The 11,816-nt window shown below is 43.0% G+C and overlaps 2 protein-coding genes across 3 annotated transcripts; one reads left to right on the forward strand and one right to left on the reverse strand.

Moving 5' to 3' along the window:
- The first annotated feature begins 1,175 nt into the window (after nt 1–1,175).
- LOC115562583 (uncharacterized) lies at nt 1,176–8,030 on the forward strand. 2 transcript variants are annotated; one of them, XM_089258580.1, is made up of 3 exons: nt 1,176–1,311; nt 5,705–6,777; nt 6,865–8,030. In XM_089258580.1, the coding sequence occupies exons 2-3, from the start codon at nt 5,706–5,708 to the stop codon at nt 7,791–7,793; spliced, it is 2,001 nt and encodes a 666-aa protein (XP_089114706.1). In that variant the 5' UTR covers nt 1,176–1,311; nt 5,705; the 3' UTR covers nt 7,794–8,030. The 2 variants fall into 2 exon arrangements, with proteins under 2 accessions (XP_089114706.1, XP_089114707.1); XM_089258581.1 differs by lacking the exon at nt 1,176–1,311 and having other exon boundaries at nt 5,706–6,505; nt 6,542–6,777.
- Nucleotides 8,031–9,073: 1,043 nt separating this feature from the next.
- LOC115562590 (adhesion G protein-coupled receptor G2) lies at nt 9,074–11,816 on the reverse strand. Its single transcript, XM_030384386.1, has 2 exons — nt 10,745–11,816; nt 9,074–10,161 (listed from the first exon to the last, which is right to left on the reverse strand). Exons 1-2 carry the CDS (start codon nt 11,814–11,816, stop codon nt 9,074–9,076), a joined length of 2,160 nt encoding a protein of 719 aa, XP_030240246.1.

Below are 11,816 nucleotides of genomic sequence, written 5' to 3' on the forward strand. Positions count from 1 at the left end.
TAGCAAAAACAACAAAAGCGAAGGCGCAGCGCGCAAAACCAGAAAGACAAACACTGCGACGTCAGCCATGGCAGCGACGTCGGCAGCGACGCGTCAGCTACGACAGACGTTGCGTCGACCGCAGTCATAAACTGTTCAGCACGACCACCAATACAAAAGCAATTACATCCTAAACGTGTGTGTGTGTGTGCGTGAGTGTGTTTGTGTTTGTGGATGTGGGTGATGATCCAAGAACACGAATAAAGCTCACTTGCGTTCATTAATCCCGCAATAACAAGGGGGAACTGTAATAAACAAAGTTACGTCGCGCACACTGAGCATCAGCGGCTGGACGCAACTGTGCTAATCATTCACATTTTTAAAACTCGGCAAATTTTTATTCAATTGGATAAAAATTTTAAAAATATATGCATACATATATTAATAAGAATTCAAATAATAATTTTAATTTTAAAATAATTTGAATAGAAATATGTTAGTTTATGTTACACCCAAATTTATATATTTTATATTATTTAAAAAAAATTTTTATATATGTTCCACTCAGCTTAATATTTAATTTTCAAAATAAAAATAAATCACTTTGATTAGTACACACATACATACGTAAATGCATGCAGTCTTGCGTGTGTATTTAGCATTTAAGATTCTTATCAATCAAGCTTAATCACGCGCAACTAAAATATATATATATATTTGTATACATACGTATAAACGTATGTATGTGACTACGTAAGGGTCGTTAACTAAAATGCGTGAATGATATCATGGCACAGCGAATGCAATAGCAGCAGAGCTGTCTGACACCTCTTTAACGCGCCTCTCTCTCTCCTTCTCTGTCTCACTCGCTCCTAAACACTTAAATTAAATAAAAACGGTAAAACTAAACAACTACCATGGGACATAAAATTCACATACACACACACACACACGCAATCAAAATATTCGCGAGAGAGATACTGAGAGAGAGAGAGAGAGCGGGAGTGAGAGCAATCAGTGATGACAAATACAGCAAACGAAATAAAAATAACAAAAACAACAGCTATAGCAGCAGAGGCAACAGCTGAGGCAGCAACAGCCGCATCGACAACAACAACAAACAAACGAAAGCCCACCAACAAGTTGCGGCCGCTGCCGCTGTCGCCGCCGCTGCCGCTGCCATGCGACGCTCGCGGTCCGCGGCGAACTGAACAACAAAACACACGTCAAATAAAAAATGCTCAACCGCATTTCAGTTGTTTGAGAAACTTTGCACGGAACTAAGCTCGAGCGCGTCAACCAAACAAAAGAATTAAACAAATATTAAATCAAGTAAATACATGGCATTTTAATAATACGTATAGATATAAGTAAACTGCTGCAAGAACATAAATATAAATACACAAGTAAATAAGTTGTGCACTTGTTGCGTGGAATTGTGCTGAAACCAGTTTTGTGAAATGAACTGATGTATATATGTATATTTATATACATATGTATATATGTACAATTGTGCATATGTGTATAAAATTATGTGTATACTCTTCAGCAAGTGCATCGGATAACTAGAGTTTTTTATTTTTTACGTTGCGTTCCAATAAACAAAATGAAAATTCAAGGTCGACAATGCGAAATTTATGCAAAATTGAATTGATATACATATGTATGTATGTATATATGTTTGTATGTATATGAGTAATGCTTATTAGGACTTGGCAGTGCGGACAAAGCAAAAGCCCAAGCAAACCAATTAAGCAAAAAAGAAAACACAAAACAAAACACAAATGCAAAAACAAATCAATTTAAGCTTTTTGTCAGTTTACATATATTTATGTATATACATACATACATACAGACATACATACATAACTCAACAATGAGTTAACTGTATGCTTTAAAATAATTGCCTAAGCATTATTTTATATAGAAATACTTTGAAAACACTTCAATTTTCGCAAGTGTTGAGTTCTTATCATTCATCATTTCCTTATCATTTTAGATAGTATTTATCTAAGATAGTACCTTCTAGCTGTAAAAACAAAGTATAGTGTGACACTATTTTTTAAGCATTCACAAAGCCTTTTGTTCATTTTGATTATTCCAAATAGCTTTACAAGCTTTGAGAGATCTGCATAAGATATTCTTCTAGAAGAATTCGCTTACAAAGCTTTTGCTACATAGCTTATAGCGGTAAATGATAAATTTCCAGCTTTGACATATATTAATATTCTTAATCCGACTTTTGATATATTAGCACCTTTCAAGAGAGTTTCTAAAATAGATTTTATAATGTAGACCAAATATTTTCCCTCTTTTTTTCCATTGATGCAGTAATTCGAATAAAAACGTCAACAGCTGAAACCAAAATATTTCTCATTTATTTATTTATGGCAATATTTTCGTGCACTCAAATGTTTGTTTGATCCGTTTCGTGCATTCAACAGGTATGTCTAAATTTAGACAGTTCGTATTTAGACATATTTACAAGGGGGAATTTCAGCGAAACGATCTACCTAATGGATTTATACCAACTTTTGAGAGATTTTAGATCTTTTTTGACAAATACAAATGAGCGGTTTAAGTGGTAAAAGAGGTACATATATAAACTGAATGAGTCTTGACATATTAATATATATATATATGTATATTTTATGTAGGCTGATGTATATATGTTTACCCTTGTATTCTTAATAGTAACAGCTGCTTCTAATTTAATTCGAAATGTACAGTCATGCATACCCGTTCCATATGCTGACAACAGCTGACTAAACAAACTGAGCCATGAGCGCAAAGAAAAAATAAAAACAGTTTCTTTTGCTTCACCCGCGCATTACGAACCGGTTAGTAATCCACTTTTGGCAGTCCAATTAATTTTACTTCTCTTTTTTAACGTTTTTTTTTTTATATATATAAATATATTTATAGTTGCTTTTGATTCGCTGATTTGGCCACATTTAAAGTTTGTATAACATTTGATTTTCTCCCGAAATTTAGACAATCTTACGTAACACTGCAATTTCCCCAGCTCCACAAAAGCTTTGAAAAATATTTGAAAATCAATGGAGACTATATGAAAAGAAAAGTAAATAAAAACTTTTAATTCATATAAATTTATTAGTAACTGAAATCTTTTGGTTCATAATATTTACGATTAGCGCAGACCCATTGAAATAAATTAAATAAAGCCATGCTTGACCTTTTGAAATCCCAACAGTGATAAGCCCAGAAATTTTCGCTATGTTCTATAGAAAATATATAGATAATATAATAATATATACCTACTTAGCGATAAGATTGTAGAATTCCAAGAACTTTATATTTCAAATACGTAAAAGTGGAAAAGACAATTGCGAGATTTTTCGATTGCATCCGCTGACATCACAAAACAGCTTTCTGGTTCCATATCTCGCTCTGGATGAGTCATAATAATAATACACTTTATAAACACTGCTATAAACAAATGCACTTTATTATAAACAATTGCCTATTGTGGCTGGGGTACAGACTGCAAAAAAGATTTTTGCTTACATATTGGAAATGTGTATATACAGAGTATAGATGTAGTATAGATTACAATAGCAATGGTGCATTGTATATATGGTATATCAGTTGAATATATAAATATATAGATTTTGACACAACCGCAAAGGTTCAGCTTGCTACAGATTTATTTACTTTTATTTTTCAATTTTGTGGAATACTAGACCATGACAAATCAGTGAAACTCATGAACCAGGATTATATATACATACATATATGTATATGTATATGGATCATACAAGAACTCATTTGTTATAAGTTCCTTTGTTTGATTTTACTATTTTCTATAATACGACGTTACAAAAATAGGCCGTATTCCATACATATATATTTTCAATATATGTATGTATAATTACATAGCTGATCTGTAATACACATAACCCGAATTGATATAATTGATTATCGCAGAGATCATAAAGCCAAAGAATGCTACGCTATTCAGAGCTTTCATCAAGCAATTAGATTTCAATCAATTTAGATTTTTTTTATAAGTTGGAACTTTTTTCGACGCTTTCAATTAAGATAGTAAATTTTGTCTATATATAAAGTTCGATTAATTGGAATTTATGAGAACTTAATATTTTAATTTCAAATTAACTTAACTGGAATATCTCTTCTAATTGTATTAGCCAATCGAATATTTTACGAAGCATAAACAGATTTAGAGCACGATCAAAATAGGCAATCCATAAATTGCCCACCTTATGAGATTTCAGCCATATTTAGCTCAGCTCAAGGCTGAAAACCTGAGCTCGTGTAACGTCTTTAAATGCTAGGGCGTGTGAGGCCTGTGAGGTAATTAGCGGAAAACCCGAGCACTCTGACCCAATATGGATTTCAATTGTGTATAACGCTTATAAGTCTGCCAGCTAATGCTTGACCTAAGACCTATGGAGTATGCCTGAAGGTGAGCAAAGCCAATGGAGTGTGGCCACGCGACAAGCCAAGCAAATCGCCAAGTTCGTCAATTATTGTCATGGATAACGCGCCCCGAAATTGGGGCAGACGCCCAGGGCGTCACATTGCGTCAGCGTCAAATAATGGGCTGTGCCCTCCCCCCAAAACAGTGACGCAAATACCACTAGGAATATATGCTAGAATATATATATTTTTATATATATAGCATAGTATATGTATGTAGAACAATCAACTCTTAGCTCTAATAATAATACCCCAATGTGAACTAAGCGTGAATTTATAATCGAGTGGCAAATGTCAGAGGTATTGGATCGTAGTACAGCCACTATTATGCCCACTGGGCAACTAGAGGGACTATCACAAGCGCAAATTGAATCAATTGTTTATGCAAACAGCAAATTAAAGCGCACGGGGACAAATGAAGACTGACACCGGGGGGAAATCGCGATGCGCAAAAGTTATTTTTATTTGTATATATATATTTTTGTAATATAGATGTAAATAGTGATGGGTAGGCAAACGAGTTAACACTCGATGAGTAATCATCGATTGAATGTTGAATAGATTAATGCAATTAGACTTGGGAATATCACTAACCAGGGAACTCAGGATCTACTAGACAGATTTGTTCTACATATCTGGTCTATGTGTGCTCTGGTTAGTGGGAATATGCCTACAATTAAATAGTAAAATATTTAGCCGTGCTCAAATATGACTAAATAATAACTTGATAGACATATTTAAGAGATTTTCAAGTGACATAAATTTCGATTTATCGATAACATATGTATGATAACATATGATCCTTGAATTCGTCCGCGTTCACCAAAACATACTTTAAACCATTATTAATATTTTTAACAAGTTAATTTGAATATTAACATAAAATTATTGAACTATTCATCGATTCATCGGCATTAACATATATGTATGTATATATCTAAAAAAAAAGAACACATACACACATACATACATATGTATGTTATATTTTTGCCATCCCTAGATTCCTAATCGTACATCTCTGCGCACAGGCAAATCTGTGCAGTTCTAGTGGGATTTTTTTGTATTATATGTATGTGCATATTTTACTCTCGTTCCTCGGTCGGACTAGAATCAGTGGATAATCAGGGAAAACTATTTAAGCGTTCCAGGCAGGCAACTGCCGCTTAGTCAAAGTCAAGCGGCCAAGCAGCAAATAGAGATTGTTTTACAAGCGAGACTTCTCACTCTCTCTCTCTCTCTTTCTCTCTCTCTGTCGTTCTCTCAGCATGTCGCAGAATCATCCCTGGCGACTTAGCAGTTGGACTCTGCTATTGGGTCTGCTGATCCTGTTGCTGGTCAGTCCAGATGCCCAGGCGAAGCGCTGGTTCGGCGGCAGCAGCAGCAAGAGTCGCTCCTCCAGCTCCAGCAGCTACTCGGCCCGTCGGCCCTCCTCGTCGTCCTCCTCATCGCACTCCGGCTCGTACAGTCATGCGGATAACACGAAGCTCAGCTACGGCCCTGGCAGCCATGCAGCGCCCAGCCACACGCAACATTCGATGTCACGACCCGCGACGGCCTCGCCCATAGGCTGGAATGTGCCGCCCAAGGCGCAGGGCCCGCCGCCCTCCTATACGGCCCACAATCCGGCTGGCGGTGCTCACACCAACATACATGAGCCGCCGCCGGCTTACAACCCGTCGTACAAGGCCAATGCCCCGCCGCCAAGCTACTCGGCGGCCAACAGCAATGCGCGACCCGCAGGAGGCAGCTCCGGCAGCAGCAATCCCCACTACACGCCCGCCAGCGTCTACAGGCCACGCATGAACGCCACTGGCGGTGGCGGTGGCTTCCACACCCCCATCACGGCCACCAATACGCACGGCGTGCAGTCGAGCTATCCGGGCGCCACGTACCACAGTCCTGGACATTTGCCCGCCGGTGCCACTTACCATCCGTCTGGACAGCTGCCCGCTGGAGCAACCTATCACAGTCCTGGCGCGCTGCCCGCCGGAGCTACCTATCACAGCTCATTGCCGGCTGGAGCCACCTATCACCACAGTCCTGGAGCGCTGCCCGCTGGAGCCACCTATCACAGTCCTGGAGCGCTGCCCGCTGGAGCCACCTATCACAGTCCCGGAGCGCTGCCCGCTGGAGCCACCTATCATCCCGGAGGCTATGCACCGCCTGGCGCCAGTTTTCATCCGGCTGGACAGATGCCACCTGGCGCCACCTATTATCCCCAGGCGCCGGTGGCAGCAGTGCCTGCCGGTGCTACCTTCTTGCCAGCAGGAGCTGGACTGCCGCCCGGCGCCACCTACTATCCGCAGGCGCCCAAGTCGTCATCTGGTTTGGGTCTGGGTAAGTGCTACTCTATGTGATTCAGCTTGAATTTGCCTAACATCTACCTCACTCTTTCTCTCCCTCTCTCTTTCACTCTGTGTGCAGGCACTGGTCTCATTGCTGGCGCTTTGGGTGGTGCCATTTTGGGCCACGCCCTCACGCCCACGCAGACGCGCGTCGTTGAGCATGCGCCCATGCCGAGCGGCGGAGCTGGCGGCTCTGGCGGCGGCGACGACAAGATCATCATCATTAACAATGGACCACCTGGCTCGGTGACCACTACGGATGCTGGCTCCGGCACCACAGTCATCAACACGGGCGCCGCACAGCCCGCCGTGGCACCAGCAGCCGCACCTCAACCCGCTGCAGGTGTTCCAGCAGCGGCTCCCGCAGCTGTGCCAGGCCAAACTCCACTCGCTCCGCTGACACCGCCCGCTGCTGAAGCCGCCGTGCCACCAGCTGCAGGCGCAGCAGTTGCTAATGCTGCAGCTCCGGTTGCTCCTGCTGCTCCTGGTGTACCCGCTGCTCCAGCTGCAGCTCCAGCGGATCCGAATGCTGCACCACCCGCACCCGGCGGCATCATCTGTGTGCCTGTGCGTGTGCCCGAGCCCGACCCGAACGATGCCACCAAGACGATTGAAGTGGAGAAGATTGCGTGCTATCCGGCACCACCACCAGAGGCAGCAGCACCTGCAGCAGCAGCGAATGGAACAGCTGCCGCTGCTGCACCCGCTACTGCTGCACCTGCTGCTGCTGCTGCCGCTGCTGTGCCCGCCTCGACGCCCGCATCGGATGCGGCGCAGCTTGCGCCCTTCCAGTCGACCACGCCCCTGACCGTGCCGGAGGGATCGGTGCCACTGGCGCCGCTGTCGCCCGGCGGCCAGCCGGATGTGATGCGCATGCCCGGCATGACGTCTGCGCGTCTATCCGCCGAATCGGGACTCCATGATGCGCGCAATGGAGAGAAGCGAATGTCCGAATTGAGTACGCTCTCCGCCCTGCTGACAGTGCTCGTGGCCTACTGTCTGCACTAAGCAGCCAGCAGCCAGCAGCCAGCGGCCAGTGGGCCAGAACGGGTATTTAAAGCCAAATGGTAGCCAGTCAGCAGAGCGGAATCTGCACTTGAACAAGTTTCATACAAAGTCGCTGAATTGATATTTTCCATATTTTGTAAAGTAAGCGAATTTCTGGATATTCATTTATGCATATTTGTACTCATATTTTCTCTATTAGATTTACATAAAATTAAATAAACCGTAATTAATAATTAATCAATTAAAAATTAATCAATTAAATATTTCCATATATCATTTATTGATCATTTTAGCTATTAGCAAATTTTGTGTACTTATGTCTTAGCGGTAGCCATCTACCGTAGGCTATACACAGTTTAAAGCAAAGCCATCTGTCGGCTGAAATTTTAACATAAAAGCATATTCGTTAAGTTTCTTATTGTATTGGCGATAACAACTTTAGTTTGTGCAACAACCTTTCTGAGCTAACTTCACGAGTGTATAGCTGAATATCTTATATATAGCCAATACACAAACCATAACTCCCATACTTTGTGTACAAGCTTAACGATATTATTTGGACATAGTTCGCATCAATAGTCTGTACACGAACCATTTCTCTTATTTGATTGCTGCGTTACATTCACGTAGTTCTTATTAGACTTATTAGATAATTTTATTATATAAATAATTCATTTGAGTAAATCGAAGTTGTTAAGGGCAATTAGAAATATATATTTACACTTTTAACAGCAGGCTAATCTCTCTCACACTCCCTAGCTTTTATCTATTTTCCCACTACATTTTCTGTTATTTCTTCTGCTCCATAGATATTAACGATATTTAAATGTTGTTTACAAAAAAGTTCTATTTGTGCCTTCGCCCATGCCGATAATGTACAATCAATAGCAGAACAGTCTTCCAACACTTTCCTTTATAAACGCCAAGTGTGGGCGTGAGAAGAGTTTTCCTTTGGCAGCAAAACAAGCTTGATTGAAATATTAAATTAATTTAGGTGAAAATGCAGTATAGAAATTTTTATATTTTGATTAAAAATGTGAACGATTTGAAATATTTCTAAAAGAAAAAAATTGTATTTCATAATATTACATATAAATAAATATATATTTAGAATATAAATCGAAAAAGTAGAGAAAACGCAAAAACTTGTTTAAGTTTGTATAAAAGTGTAAAAAATTTAACAAATATTTTTAAAATTGACAAACTTTTATAAGTAAAAATATTTTTCAAGACCTTTTAATTGATTTCTGTGCATTCCATTGATATCTACTCTTATATTTTCATCTGAAATCAACATTAGCTGTCGGCTGTCCCATCAGCAGCTGTACCCATGCAGCTCTTGCGTATCTATCAAATACCACAAAGTAAACAAAGACAACAAAGCCCTGAACTGTCGCCAACAGGCAGAAGAGAAACTTTAGCGAAAAGCCCAAGTTGAAGTAGGCACAGAGGCCGAAGATCCAGGTCAGGCCGAGCAGAAAGAAGAGCAGCAGAAAGAGCCGGAATTGCTGCCAGATCAGTTGGCCGTTGCGATGCCGCAGCCGAGATACCCGAAAGAGGATGCAGCCGAAGGTGAAGACATTGGCGCCCAGCACCAGGCCAATGGGCAGCAGGATGCCGTAGATCAGACCCGCACCGGCCGGATAGCAGACCGATGCGAATTCCCCGGACAGGACGGGCGAATACGCCTCGGGATCGACGAGTAGCAATGCGAGAGTGGGCAGCAATGGCATCGTCCACGCAATCGCAGCCAGGCGCCCCACAATGTTCTCCGTGGGAGCGACGAGCACTGTGACGTGCTTGCGGTACTGCAGGTGGCCGACGAGCAGCATCCAGCTGAAGAGGAACAGTACGGCGTACTGGAACACGGCGCCCAGGGCAATGCAAGCCCAAGAGCCCCGATCGAAGGAGTAGCGAATGGCCCACTCATTCACGTACAGCAGCAGCATGAGCAGGAAGAGCAGAGTCAGGGCCACGCACATGTTGAGCAGCAGCTTGGTGGACTGCAGCGAACGCCATCTCTTCGAGATGGCCGCCGTCAGCCAGATCATCAGCAAGCCGAACAGCGACAGGCTGCAGCCGACGGCTGTTGTCGTATCCAGCAGGCATTCCAGGCGATCCAGCCCGTACCTACAGTTCCGGTGCTTGTTGCTGGCACCCACCAGGAAGGCAAACTGCGTCAAGTGATGCGTGAAGCAAGCTACGATCGGACTGCTGGACAAATTCATTGTGTCGGTAGTTATGCCTTGCTGCGTCCAGTTGCCGTAGTTCCAGTAGGCGCAGTAGCCATCGAATCGTTTCCTCTTCCTAAATGCCTCATCAAAGTCCTCGTTGCGCAGCAGAAAAGCCAAGGGATAAGGCAAGTGTGCTAGAATGAACGGAGATGCCAGAGTTGGATTTAATTTAGGAACTAACTTTAGTTAGGGCATCTTAAATGTTGGATAAGTAAACATAGATTTACTACTAGTGAATAGTTTTACGAATAGTGAAGAGAATTTTGGCTTATGTTATTTTTGTTGTCTTCTGTCATCTATGCTATCTGGCTATACATCTCCAGTATCTTTCCATTCATCCATCCGTCAGCTATCCATGCGCCGTTTGTCTACTTTTCGGTTCTTCTCTCCGATCGTCCGTTCGTGCTCTATTTGCGTTTACCTCTAATCTCCAGTCCGTCCATCCGTCCGTCTGTTCGTCTGATCGTTCCTTCATCTGTTCCCTCATCTGTGCTTTCCTCTGATCTCCCGCTCGTACGTGCGCCTTCTATCCATCCGTACAACAAGTCGTTTATCTGATCTTATATCAGTTCACCCGACCATTCGTCCGTCTATTATCCCTAACTGTCCTCGTCCGTCCATTGGCTTACCAGTCTTTTATGTGCTCTCCCTTCGCCTGTCCGTTTGTTCTTGTAATAAAGCGCACAATGTTCGATATTTAATCATATATATACTCACGGGAAACTTGAGGTATATTAATAGAGAGCACATGACTCGCTGGCTTTGCGCCTGTGTTGCTCGCTGATAGATCCACAAAGAGGGCATTATTCGCATAGATCTTGAAAACCATATAGGTAGCTCCGGCAACTTGGAGAGCTTCCCACAGCTCTCTAGTTAAGTAGCTGGCCGTTAGGAGATCGGGCTCCTCTCTGAGCGCGTTCAGACTCTGATTGGAATAGAGAAAACGATACCAGAAGCCATGATGTGGACAACCCTCACGTCCCGGACCTGGCTTCGTGTAAATGGCAATGCCCGTGAATGCATTGCACTCGGGAAACAGATAGAACACACTCAGCACTTTGCCAATCAGGGCCTGGACACCATTGTGCATCTTGACATCGACCAGCTCCTGCGTCGGATCGACTGCGATGGGCTCGTTGCAGCTCTTCAGCTGCGGCGCCAGGCCATTCGTGTAGTCCTCGAACTTATAGAGCAGATCGTTGGTGGCGTTCAGCCGAGCGGAGAGCTCCAGCACGGAACTATTCGCGCCCATGAGATCACTGTAGACACGAATCATTTGGATGCAGGCAGCCATATCCTTCGGCTCGTTCACCACTCGATCGATTATTTTGTTGATAGACAAGACATCGACAGGCTCAATTTTGGCATCCATCTGAGCGATCAGATCGCTGACGTTTCTCATAACAGCTAGCGGATAGTCGATGAAGGAGGAACGCTCCGATATGCCCATGCTCAGCTCGTACTGCAATTCGCTTAGGCTCTGGCTCTCCACGGCCATTCCCTGGCTCGGCCGGCAGCCGATGTTCCTGTCCAACTGCGCCCACTGCTGATTCGCAAGGCATTTTCGCACCAAAGGCAGGCCATCGCTCTGCACGCACAGCTCCCTCGTCAGGGCAAACTCATTGATCGGCGTTAGGGGAAAGGAATAGCTGTAGTTCTTCCGACTGTTGCTGCCATTCTCGTTCTGGCTCTCATAGTAATCGATAATTTCGATGGGTGGACAGTAAGATAACGCTGCGATGCCCGCGACGAGGCTGAAAGCGAACAAAACGAAGCGATGCGAATACAT

Source organism: Drosophila navojoa, chromosome 3 (genome assembly GCF_054131105.1).
Source record: "Drosophila navojoa isolate 15081-1374.11 chromosome 3, UAZ_NAV_1.0, whole genome shotgun sequence".
In the NCBI taxonomy this organism is placed as follows: Eukaryota; Metazoa; Arthropoda; class Insecta; order Diptera; family Drosophilidae; genus Drosophila; species Drosophila navojoa.